The following is a 13,117-nucleotide window of genomic DNA, read 5'->3' as shown; positions in this document are numbered from 1 at the left end:
GCCTCAGCTAATATTGATGCTCTCCATGTGAAAAACTGCTGATGGAAAAAAAATAAATAAATAAATAAATAAAGCACTGGTGGTGGATGCCCGTGTTCTTTTTTTTTTTTCAAACACTGGGAGAGACCACTGAGGGGCAGCAGAATCACACGCCAGTGCTTGTTTTGCTCCACTATTTTCCCCGAATGCATCTTAGTGCTCAGACTCTATTAATCCTGCTGACTTATGAGTGACCTCGAAGGATCCCGGGGCCGACGTGCTGAGTGTGTGATCGGCTGAAAACGTGGAAAGAAAAACCTCTATAAAATACACATAATGGTGGTCCTGCCCTGCACAGCCAAGTGTGCGGTTATGGGACGTCAGCAGATGCTAAAAGTAACAGTATGGAAAGTGAATATCTCTTTGGTGTGATGGCTAACTAAAGAATTACACGTGTGATATTGACATGTTAAGACAAATATTTCCATCTTTAGCAAATATATTCCAAAAAATAAAAATACAGTGCAACACTGAAAACAAGTAATATAACAATTCAGTTTATTTTATTTATTTTCCAGACAGACACATCAATTTCTGGACCACAGTAGAGGATGGAAACCTTTCACAGACATTTTTTTGTCAATATTATTATTTGAAAATACAAATATAAAATTAGACTTTCCACATTTGATATGTGAGAGACCCCCATCCATTATTATTATTATTATTATCATCATCATCATTTTTTTTTAGTATATTTTACAACAGGGCTTAAGCAAGCCATATGATAACCTGAAAGATGCTTTCAGATGTCAGTCAAGTCTGTCTGTCTCTCGCCATAAAAAGTCGGTTAACATAAAAAAAAGGGGCAAGTGTTAGGAATGGGCAGACAGCAGTGGAGAGAGAGCTCTGTGCTCAGCCTGCAGAAACATGGAAGCACAGCAGAGCCTCACACTGCCGTCCATGCAGTCTGAAGAGCTTCCAGGCTCCCCTCTCTAGGCCACGCGGTCTGCTCCAAACTCGACAACACGCCATGGGGTCGAACTCTCGTGTTGGTGAGCTAAGCTAATAATGACGATTTGACTACTATTATGAACCCGGGTGTAGCTGTGTGAGGAGTAGTCTGTATACAGCTGAGGTCTCCAGTCTAATATTGTTTCAAATGAGCGAAAAATTGCAAATATATATTCATCTATACACACTTATATTTATATATATATTGCAATTGTATGTATATATTTAGTCATGAGCATGGATGAGATGGCAATGGTTTGGACTGAAGGGGGAAATTCACCCTAAAACACGACAGTACAGTTAAACTTGTGCCATTTCTGTCACCTTGAAGTGTTTGGTCTGGATTCTGTGAACATGAACAGATCTTATGTTGTATCCTGAAAGGAGAGAGCCGACACTATAAATGGTGGTGTTAGCGAGGAGAGTCACTTTGCGGACTGGGAGACTAACTTTGTGGTCACTGTGACAGTATCCAGTATCTCTCAGAGATAAGGGCACATTGTCTGGTTTAAAACCATTAGCACCACTATGAATAAGCCTCTTTTGGGTATAAATACTCAATAACATTCAATGATCCTTCAAAGTCAGTCTAATTCATTAGAAATGGAGCAGAGGCCTGAAACAGTACTTGTCTAATGTCCCTAGCTTTGTGGGAGACGGTTGTTCATGTTCACAGTCACAGACAGATGTGAATCAAAGGCGACAGAAATCTCAGAAGTGTGTGTGCGCATGTGTGTGTGTGTTTGTGTATGTGTGTATGTGTGTTTCAGGGTGGGATTTTCCCCCAGAACGGATGGGGATAAATTGTTTGGCCATTGCCTAGCACTTGCCTCGAGATTCAAGTTTAAATGGATACGGTAGTACACTACAAATGTCAACACCTTCCAGGTTGACTTTTTTTCTTTTTTGATTTCTTTTTCTTTTTTTTTTCTTAAACCAAGACCCCTCCCCTCTCCCCAAATGGATAAGCTAGTCTACTAAGATGTGTAACATTCATCAGCTGTAAACTGCTGTCAGTTTCGAGATAAAATGAAATTACAGCAACAGAGCCATGCTACCTTAAAGTCCAAGCTACAGGATCACAAAACAAATAGAAGAGTCAATTTTTATATTGTTCAAGGGAAAATAAGCCATTTCAATTTTTTGTCATTAAAAAAAGAGTTAATTACAGTCCAATTAAAACCACCAGGCAATGCAACAGTGAAACAAAACAATATATCTTATACTTGATGCACTGTTATTTGTTTTTCAGATGAAATGGCAGTACAAACTGGAATCATCCAGAGCTCCTAATGAGCTCCTTGTTCTGGTTTGTAGGTGGTTTGAGTTTCTTATTTAACACAATTTGCAGATAAACAAATTCAAGGGACAACGCTGCAAATAAACAGGAGGAACACTTTCTTTTATCATGTCAGAACAAAACTTAACTTAAGTTGGTTGGTACACTTAAATGATTCCTATTATATCTGTTGTTTTTCTACTATTGAGCTATTTTTATATCATATTCTATAATGTGCAATTAAGGTCAACATAAACATTAATACTTTTTAAATAAACAAAATAAAGGTTTTAGTTTTGCTTTGTTTTTCTATAGTTTTGGGCCAATATTATATTATGTGACTCAGTTTGGGATGATTTGTCTTCACCTATTTTTCAGTAACACAGTGTCTTGTGTATATACACACTGGATTCATTGGAATAATTTGTCTATTAATGTCACTACCAAAGCTGCCATTACTGTACATATTGTATGTAATTTGACAGTCTGTATTAGATGAGAACGAACAGACACTAATGTTATTTATTATTATAATGTGTATAGTACTCAATCTAAGACCTCATGAGGTGAATTAAATAACTGATATAAAACCTAAATTATGTTTAATTGAAACTGTACTGTGGTTGGAGTGTGCACACAGCTTGAGCTCTGAAATTGAATTGGCTTCGTAATTGTTTGTTTTTGCCTGAAACACGGCAGTGTGTGTAAATCTAACAGGTTTGTGATTCTTTGACGTGTTGTTCTTTAACTTGATCTTTTTCTGCTCTGATTTGGCTTAGCAGTGAATCTATGCATCAGGATGCCAGTCCAGCATCAGGACGTGAATTTAACCACCAATTACCACACAGTCCGTCCATTAACAGCTGTTCCTTTGGAGGTTTTCTATTTAATGGAGTCTTTTGCTGTAGGTATTTTTTCATTTTTACAGTAATGCCTCTATAAAGTCAATGTATGTGAACAACATTGATAGTGGATTAAAACAAAAACTAACTCCCAGAGATCTGAGATTAATATGATAAGAATTATTAAGAAACATTGTGAGAGAAATAACAGTATTACCTAAAACATAACTATGCCGGAGGCTTCTGGGATATTTCCAAAGTGTGCAAACATGAAAAGATATAACAGGTTATTTAAACAGCACTTTGACTGATATGACTATTGTGGTAATCATTGGTATGTTTCTTAAAAAAATATGATTTTTTTTTATTTTTATTTTTTACATAAAATCTTTTTCCATGATTATAGCTTGTGTCCCTCTTAAAAAATAATAAAAAATAAAAGTTTTGCATATCTAGCGTTAGCATTTAAGGTAGTATGGCACACCCCTTTTAAAACATTCAAGGGTGGGGATCCAAATAATGCCTTGTGTACAATTCCATCTTTACAGCAACGGTTTCTCTGTTGTTCATCCATGAGAGCTTTGGTTAGCTGAAACCATGTGAGAGTGGCATAAAACCAAACAAAAAAACAAAACAAAACAAAAATAAAAACAAAAAAACAAAACAAAAAAAGGAAAAAAAAACATACAGGGAATAAATTACAATGAACCTCTATCAAAATAATTGTCTGCAAATATCAGAATAACATGATCATTTAGAGAAAGGTCTATCTTGACTGGTCCTAAATCCACTATTCACTACAAGTATTATATTAATGAGTCCTATATAACATCTACTTTGTAATTACAGGATAGAAAAAGAGCGCGAAAGGGAGAGAGGGATAAATATGAGAGAAAGGAGAGGTAGAGCAAGGGAGAACAACAAAGAGCACTACACTGGTATCAAAGACAGCACTCTGTTTACAAGTTAACTGTGATTTCTTTACACACTAATGAAATACATGAATGATCAACAAAAGATAGTAGGATCTCTGAGGATGGGGAATGGAAAGAGAGAAAGCAATGGATGCACAGTACATTTTAATAGTATATTACAATTATTAATATATAAACCACAAAGTATCGATAAAACTCTGATTAAACTTGAAATCAGCAAAGAAGCATCTTTCTTTTTTTATAGTTTTGTATTTCTTATTTTCTTTTACATTTGAACATTACAAGGGTTTTTTTTTCTCTTTACTCTTTATATTATTACTTGATCACACCTCCATTATCATTTACTTTAGAAGTATCCAGCATATTTCTTTACCTGGTTGTTTTGAAATAAAAGAAACGAGACAAGAAGTGGGAAAAGAAAAAGAAAAACAACAAATAACATCTGCAGCAGGTAAAGTATTTCAGAATACACACCATTCATTCTCATCAGTGACGTTATAAACTGGACTGCACTCTGGAGCATATTATTATTATTATCATTATTACTAAATGTTTGTCACGAGTAAAATCATTAACCACACACACTGTGTAAAACCTGGCGCAGCGACAGATAGTGAATAATTCAGTGTCATCTTTTTTTGACCCTGTATAAATATCTTTAGATGAGGCATGGGTCTAATATATAAAGAAATCCAAGTGTACACTGCAACATATCAGTTACTACTTCCCAAGCTGTTAACTCACCTCAAAACTTTGAAGTGTTTGTCGAGTCAAGAAAACATTAACCCCAAAAAAATCCTTCATACTATCCCAAAAGCACAGGGCTGTTTTTTTTTTTTTTTTATAAGCCAACATATACATGTGCAAATAGGAGAATGGCCTGTACTTTACTACTCACAGTGCAATGATTATAGTCGCTTTATTACCTTTCAGTGTTTTCATTTGTTTTCGCCACTAGAATAAATTAAACCTGCCAATGATTTCCATGATAGAACTCACGAAGGCTGAGGTATGGTATCAAAATGTTTACTTTCCTAATTCATTCAAAAAAAAAAAAAGGAAATAAAAAGAACTGATTCAGAGAACAAGCGTTACATAAGGGCCCTCGATACACAGAGCCCAGATATTGTGTTCATAAAAAAAAAAAGGAGACAAATCAGGAACGAGTAGGATGAAACAAACAATAACATACATCTAACAAGTTCCTCTCAAAGAGTATAAAAGTGTCAGGATGCACAGAGCACTGGAAAATGCCTGGTTCAAGTTCTAATCATCACATCTAAGTACAGTGTGCTTTGGATTAAATTGTTTTTTTTCTGTCTTTCTCTTTGAAATGATACTGATATCTTTAACAGTTAGACAAAAAGATCCCAATCAGGCTCTTTTTTTCTTTTTATTTCCTTTAAAACTGCTTTGACTTCACCGTTTTTGTAAATTTTGCTGGTATGACACTTGTAAAATTATTCAGCTTCGGTATTTACAGAGCAAGTGCGTTCTGTTTGCCTCCGGGGTCGTTATTATACCGTCTTCCAGCGAGAAAAAGTAGAATAATAACTTGTTTACAGCTTTTTCTTCTATTCACACGCTATAACATGTTTCTTTTGACACACCATCACAAAAATATGCTATTCTCTCACTGAGTTGGTTATATGCAGTGACTGGAATAATATGTACAGCTACATTTCTTTTTCTCAAGTTTGAATTCACAATGTAGTTATATGAAATTTGTTATAGCATATATATATATTTCTAAACAACAAAAACAACACTTATAAAAAAGGACCATAAAAATATTGGAGTCCTCTTTGTATTGCCCAAAAATAGGTAATTATGGTTAACAAGGAGACATCACAAGAAATAAAACAGCTACTAAGATTTATTACTTAGATACCTTCTTTAAATTTTCCTTAAAATTGATTTTTTTTCTCCGAGTCTTTCTCCGAGCTTCTTTTTTTTTTGCGGAAAGACTTGAATGGAACCTCCCATCGTTTTTCCTCTTTACACTAACCAATACAAAGATGAAGACATGACTTGCAGATATTCTTGGCTATGACCCCCTGCCCTCCCCCCGCACTTCAAACAAAAGTCCATTTACACAAATATCTACTAGAAGATAAAATCAAAAATGACACAAAAATTAAGGTCAAACTAAAACGACTCTCTAAAAAACTAACCAAAACAAAACAAAAAAAGAGCTAACAGGAAGGAAACAGGTGGATGAGATTGACGTGAAACATCATTACCAAACCAGGTTGTAAAGTTATAGGAGGTTTGGAGTATAGTACAGCAGTTGTTATTTTTCTGAGATGACTAACGTTTTCTTTTCTTCTTCATATGGTTTCCCACTTTCGTTCTTTTTGCCTGGGTGACACTGTAGTGCTTGAAGTTGGATTAGCATCACCTGCACACAAAGCCAATTAGAAACTTCGTCCTGTCTTTCCTGGGCCACCAGATATACTCTGCTGGATAATAAAGAAAACAAAGGAACAGCAACAGCATTAAAAACAGTTCGTTTAACTTCTATGATTCCTGACTATGAATACTGTGCTCTGTAAGATTCACTGTCACATTTAGATAGAAATCTGTGGTCATTAATATGACTACCAAGATGCCTACTGAGGCACAATAGCATGAAACAAATGTGAAAGAAATTTTCATGAATTGCAGTGGGTCAATACTCACTGTGGTTGCAGGCATAATTACAGTATAAAACACTCTGTTTTAAATCTTGTATGTTCACATTTTAAAAAAAGTCTATCCCTCTTAGTTACATCACTTGCTAATTTAGCAATCATGTTCATACATGTGCTGCCATTATGGGAGTCTTACAGTAATTGTAATGCTTAGCTGGACTGATGGCTTAGCCAGAAATAACCCATTACACAATAATTAAACACGTGCACTAATGAATTCAAACACACGTCACACATTGATAGCTGGTCACAAATAGCTGGAAGCAGACAAAAAGCTCAAGGCATTCTGAATGGGTTTTATAGATGAGAGTGGTTCTACTACAAATGAGGGACAGTGTTAGTAGTGAAGATGTGGCGCTCTGACAGAATAAACATTACTAAGCTGATATATTCAGTTCCTCATAGACATTTACTGTTTGGGAAATATTTAATGATTCATTGCCTGCAACTTGTCAGTAAGAAAAAAAAAATTGGGATTCTAGATTTGTTCTGGTCCTCGAGAAGAAGAAATGTGATCAGATTTCTGACCAGAGCTTAGATCAAAAACATTATAAACTAGTGTGTAACATACTATATGGTTAACAGGTAAGTGGCATATGGTGAAGTATGTGTTTGACTATTTTGGGATGGAAACATTTTCAAATGTTAATAAGGAACAAGAAAGAGGACATGCAGAACTGGTAGTATGTGTGTGCGTGTGTGACTGAGTTTAAACTTTTCCTTTGGTAAATCACACAAACAAACTGACCAAGATTAAAATTCTTGCGATGAATGATAATCTTTTCTTCTTTCTTCCTCTCTCTCTTTCTTTCTTTGCAAAGAGATAAAACCTCCCGTCACACTTGCACTTTTACTACCAGCTCTGTCATTTCAGGGTGGGGAGGTGGATAAACAATGAATAATGTGATGAACATATATTAGAAGGAGGGAGAAAGAGAGATAGACTGATAGAAATGCACAGTAAATAAAATGCAATACCTCTGATGAGATGGCAACCGGCCACCTGTTCAATGGTATCCATTTGTAAAAGCTGTTGCAATCAACGGGCCCTAAAAGTGTACAGTTAGTGCTTTTGTCAGTATGCATTTCAAGGAAAGAAAAGTGAGTATCATATCAACTTTTTTTCAGCTAGCATGAATGTGAACTTTTTGATTCAGTTGGATCATGTTGAGCAACAGAGCAGGAGACTATTGTCATATATGTATATTATACTGGTTTGTTCTATAGTCTTGTAATGGACACAATGCCTGCAGCGATACACAGACTTTTATTTTCTATGACAAATGCAGTACAAAATCCTCAGTGGAAAATAGGTGAAGGAGATAATAATAATAATACACACAATCGCCATTCATGCTAACATACACAACTGATTTAATCTGAAAGCATGCAGAGGACAGGATCATAAACACCTCTCACAAAGATCAGTGTGCTTTTCATTTCTTTTATCAGCGTTCTGTGAGCTTTGCTGCTGACAGACAGGTCTGCAGAAATCCTCAGATTCAGACACATCAGTAAAAAGAGAAGCAATCTCAACAGTGATTATCTGTCTGTTATCACCTCAATCAACTAATTGCTCTCTAATTGTCTTGTATAAAAAGACGGTTAAGTTCATTACTGTTTCTTCACAGTGGCTGTTTTGATATTGGCTAAAGGGATTAATGAAACCGCTGGAGCGTTAAGACCGAGGGACAGATCAGTGAATCTGAAGTCATCCATGAGGTTGCGGCATATGATGATCTCGACGTGTATTCAGCTCAACAGCATCCCCGGTAAAGAGAATGAATTATAAAGCGCGTTTTAGTTCTGAATCATTTCCTATTTTAATGTTCAGAATTGAGAGATCATCTCGCCGAGAGCAGGAAGTCAGAGGGCTGCCGCGTCATCTCTCTGCTTTGCTGCACTCGGTTTGATTCACTGGGAGATTCTGAAGTGTTTTTTTTAGTGCGTAGAAGTATCACAGGCACAATCTGACATTCTATGAGAGAATCACAAAACCTGTCCGTAATTATAAGCCTAAAATACATTATATTCTTCACTTATCTGTCTTATGAATGAGATCTTTTTAACTGCTTTAAGATAAATCTGACAAAAAGCCACATTTCGTTATAGAATTAGTTGCATTGAAAGACTTATTTTTACATTCTCCAACTCAGCACTGTACTATGGTCATAAACTGTTGCAACAAATGGAAAATAATGGAAACAAATCGGCTCATTTCCATCTGTAAACTATCTGCTGGTAAATCTGCTTTGAAAATGAGCCAGCCTGGTCTTTCATAACAAATATTTTGCTTCCTACACTGAGACCAACAGATTATGGCAGATAGCCAGTGGACCTAAAACAATTAATAAGGGAGGCTTTGCTTAGGAAGCAGAAAGCCAATAAAATGTATTTTTCTGTTAAGCTCTGTTTTTGTTTGGATATCATAAATCAATTAGACGTACTTACTGCAATTAAAGTGAGCTATTTTGCCTTCTCATGAGCCTTTTGCTCCTAGTGACACTATCTTGTATCAGGAGTGCACGACCATAAGATGCTCTTGAGGTCTCACATTCACTTCATTCTTGCTTAACTGTTATAATTAGTCCTATGGATTCCAAAACATAGGATACATCACAATTTTTGACAAAAGCACAACAGTAAAATATCATGGCCAGTCAAAATGATACATAACATAACTTAAACTCATCTTAAAAAAGACAACACATAACTGCAGGAGTACCATAAACAACTCAAATTATTCTTGTACTTTCTGATTACTTTAGTAAGAAATCTAAGTTAATGATGCAGCCGGTAAAGTTTGGACACAGTGTCCTCACCTTGTAAGTCTTGCGGCGCTCGCTTGCAGCACTAATGGGCTTGTCGTTATTCCACCTCAGTTAAGCCATGCATTAATTAGCTTCTTTCAGAAAGCAGGTGTTATTTTCATAACCTATACTGTGTCACTCAGCTCAGTCATGTAAGACAGTACAAACATGCCTCAACAAGCCTCGCAGTGAACCCAAGAGCTTAGCCCTGCTGCACTGCCGCTGCTGGTTTCTAGGAGCCATAAAATTCAGATGGTACAATTTTAGATTAATTATCCAGTGAGGTCCAAGGTAGACTGACACACACAAGCAAAATAAAAAATATATATTCTGATTAAGTCTTCCTTTGGGGAGTTTGAGCCTTGTCCCTTCATTAAAAACAAGGTCCTAAACATATTTGAATCACCAACTAAGTAAGCCAAACTTTATTTGACTAGACTGACATGCTAACATTTGAATGTCTGGGCTCTGCAGTATGCAGTTTTTCTGTGTTCTTAGCCAGCTAACTTAGCAATACTTGAACATTTCTAATTGAACATTCACACGGTAAATAGGTAATGCAGTTATGAATTACTGATAGATTATAAACATTTTAAGTGTTTGAACAGACTGTATCCACTTACTGTAAGTACACAAAATAACTCTGGGAATGGGTCTAAGTCTATGAATTATTTTACTGGTAGAAATGATTCTTGATAAGTCTTTTTTTAATCAACTTTGGAGAAGTTGCAAGTCACTGTTGTTGCCACTGAGGGGGGATGATGAAAGAACCTCCTGACTTCTTCACCTGTTGCAATGTTGAGAAAGCATTCTGGGAAATGGGGATGGGGCAGCTGAAAAGCCATGCTTAGTTCTGTAGATTAGATTATCTAATTGATTGAAAACTGGTCCTCCTCTGAATCACTCCTGTCAGTTAAAGGTGCAATATGTAAGTTTTTGCTATCTCTACGTAGCCAACGTTAGTATTAACAGCTGATTACTTACCAAGAACTTCAGCCGTCGTTGTGTTTACAAGACGACTATCTCACTATTGCAAAGTGGTATTATGGGATGGTATGGGCCGGGCTAGCTGGCTAGCATGCTAACTTCAGTAGAAGAAAAGGAGTGATAGAAAAAGAAGCAAAACAAGAGTTAATATTGGTGTTCCTTAACACCATTGGAGACAACTCTTGGCGAGTAAAGAGATTAATTTTGATGGTGAACTCGCAATGATTCTTCTAGACTGGTAAGTAAACAGCTCTTAACACTAATGTTGGCTCAGTAGTGATAGCAAAAGCTTACATAGAGAACTTTTTAGGAGATTTTTTCTGGCTTGAAGATGATCTCTTCAAGAGGCCCTCAGAGCATTTTTGTGATATCGTCTTTGTGATCATAGCGTGAACAAGAAGAGGGATTCTTAACAGGTTGCTGCTCATCCACAAAAGGCAGGCACTGTCAGACTAATAACACCGCTCTCCCACTGTCACCTCTTCTAGCCCTGATAGTCTTACACTTATGAGTTGACATGGCAACCGGCAGCTAACTGATCAGCAGGAGGAAAAGTGCAACAGCACCTGGCTGAGCAAGTAAACCTGAACAAGGACAGTGGGAGAGACAAAACCTGCTTATAAGCATTGTCCTAGTGACGGATCAAACTCAAGCTCTGGGACAGCTGGCTTTCTAAAAATAAAGGAAATTTGTTCTGGGAAGGTGACACAGGGTCTGAAGTGAGGTGATATGTGCAACAGCTAAGGGGAATAAACATTTGCATTTGACACAGATAACTTTCAGAGCTCAGACTGGGTTTACCCTGATGTACAAAATGCTTCTAGGGCCTCTAAACTCACTGACAATGGAAGAAATGAACCAAACTTGGAATGTACTAAATGGTTGCTTTGGATTTAGTAACTTGCAATTTGTCATTTTAACAAAGTGTAATATCCTATAATTAGTAAACTCTATGCTAAAAATCTGGTGTTGAATTGTTTCATAGAACATCACAATCATAGGCAGTGTGCATTGGCTTAGTGTCTAATTTTAGCTGTGGTATTCTGACACAGAGGAGGCAACTGAGCTCAAAGTGCAGTCAGACATGACAGAAAGTCAGCATTTGAGTACTCACTGTGATGCTGGGGCCAAACCCAGAGCCAGGCTGAGGGCTAGCAGCACTGATGTAGTTGCCCACAGCTGAATCCTGGCTGCTAGGTCCGTACAGGTCAGCCACAGGACCTGGACTGTTAGCGCCGGGGAAACCTCCAGGCCTTGACGGGTTGGTGCCTGCATACAAACACAGCAGGGGAGCGGAGCAGCTCAGAAACACCCAACAACCATCAGCACAAGTCTTACTTGCTATGACTCAAATGGACACATTTAAATCAAAAGAACACATTACTGGATTCATGTTTTTGTCTCAAAGGACTTGCTAATTGTTTGTATTTCAGGTTAAAATTCAATTTTGTCTGACTGATAAAATGGTGCAGGATTCAAGTTTAACATGACTACAAACAAACAAAATTTAAGGTAGTGAATCCAGTATGATATTCTAAATATAATCTACATGCTATGTGTATTATGCACAGGAGAAACATTCACTTTGTATAATCATGCACAACACAAAACAAGCACATTGCTAGAAATACTTCCACCATGCTAAGAAACTAGTAAGGTTGCAGCGTAAATGTTGCCATGCATAATGTGAAGGAGTACTTGTAAAACAACATTGGCTGTTGAATAAGAAGAGTAACACAGGATTATGATATTAAGGATTCTAAATTTCACTCAAGCATTTTGAACCCAGACATGTGAATTATTTTATGCTACTTCATCGTTTCCTATACGACCTGATTCAGAGATACCAGCCAGCTCTCTCTAAATATTCTCTATACTTTCAAGCCGTGCGTTTCAGCTTCTCAGTCTGCTGAAGTAACACCGGCATAAAGCAAAAGAGGTGTGTGAGACAAGAGGAGGAGGCATAAGGGGGAAATATAAAAGCTTGACCCGAGTTCATCTGCGGGCCCAAACTCAGGGAGGGATAAAAAAGAAATACTGTACATGACTTACCACCTTTGCCCTGTGAGTAAGAGAAACTCAGACTAATAAAATGTCTTTTGAAAATCCAGATGCCTGCTAAAGGCCAATAACACTTGCAATACAGGAGAAAAAAACAGTCGGGGAGAAAGAAAAATGCAATGATCTCTTAACAGCAATCTCCTCCGCTGTCAGTTTCACATAACCCTCCATTTCACCCTTATTCACAGACAGACTGTGAAAAAAAAAACTGTACAGCTGCATTAAAAAGAAAAATGTTCCGACCACAGAAAATGCTCGATCTTGTGTATATATGAGCTCATGAACTCTGTGATGCCTGAGAGGTCTTTGTAGGAATACAGTGGAACTGCAGCACATCCAAAGTGTTGATGCAGACACACAAGCAGCAAACAAAGTGTAAAATTGTCACCATGTTTAACATATCACTGCTCCATTTATCAAAGCCATATGAAACAGGGTGGGTCTATTAGAGGCACCTGAAAAACATACTTTAGATATCTGTGTATAGCACTCTAATAAATAGAAACCATCTCGCTAA

At 36.9% G+C, this 13,117-nt stretch overlaps 1 protein-coding gene across 13 annotated transcripts in view; it reads right to left on the bottom strand.

Annotated features, from left to right (window-relative positions):
* Positions 1-520: 520 nt before the first annotated feature.
* The window catches only part of LOC108893503 (RNA-binding protein Musashi homolog 2), a 220,229-nt gene continuing 207,632 nt past the window's right edge, over positions 521-13,117 (bottom strand). For 7 of the 13 annotated variants that reach the window (XM_051078482.1, XM_051078481.1, XM_051078478.1 and 4 more), the window contains 2 exons: positions 11,654-11,808; positions 521-6,511 (listed from right to left, as the gene is read on the bottom strand). In XM_051078482.1, coding sequence (XP_050934439.1) covers positions 6,467-6,511; positions 11,654-11,808 — 200 coding nt within the window. In that variant the 3' untranslated portion in view covers positions 521-6,466. Of the gene's footprint in view, positions 6,512-7,720; positions 7,792-11,653; positions 11,809-13,117 lie in introns of all 13 variants that reach the window. The other 6 variants (XM_018691583.2, XM_018691585.2, XM_018691588.2 and 3 more) reach the window with 3 other exon arrangements.

Source organism: Lates calcarifer, linkage group LG20 (genome assembly GCF_001640805.2).
Source record: "Lates calcarifer isolate ASB-BC8 linkage group LG20, TLL_Latcal_v3, whole genome shotgun sequence".
NCBI classification, from domain to species: domain Eukaryota; kingdom Metazoa; phylum Chordata; class Actinopteri; family Centropomidae; genus Lates; species Lates calcarifer.
This window is presented reverse-complemented; position numbering and strand designations above follow the sequence as displayed.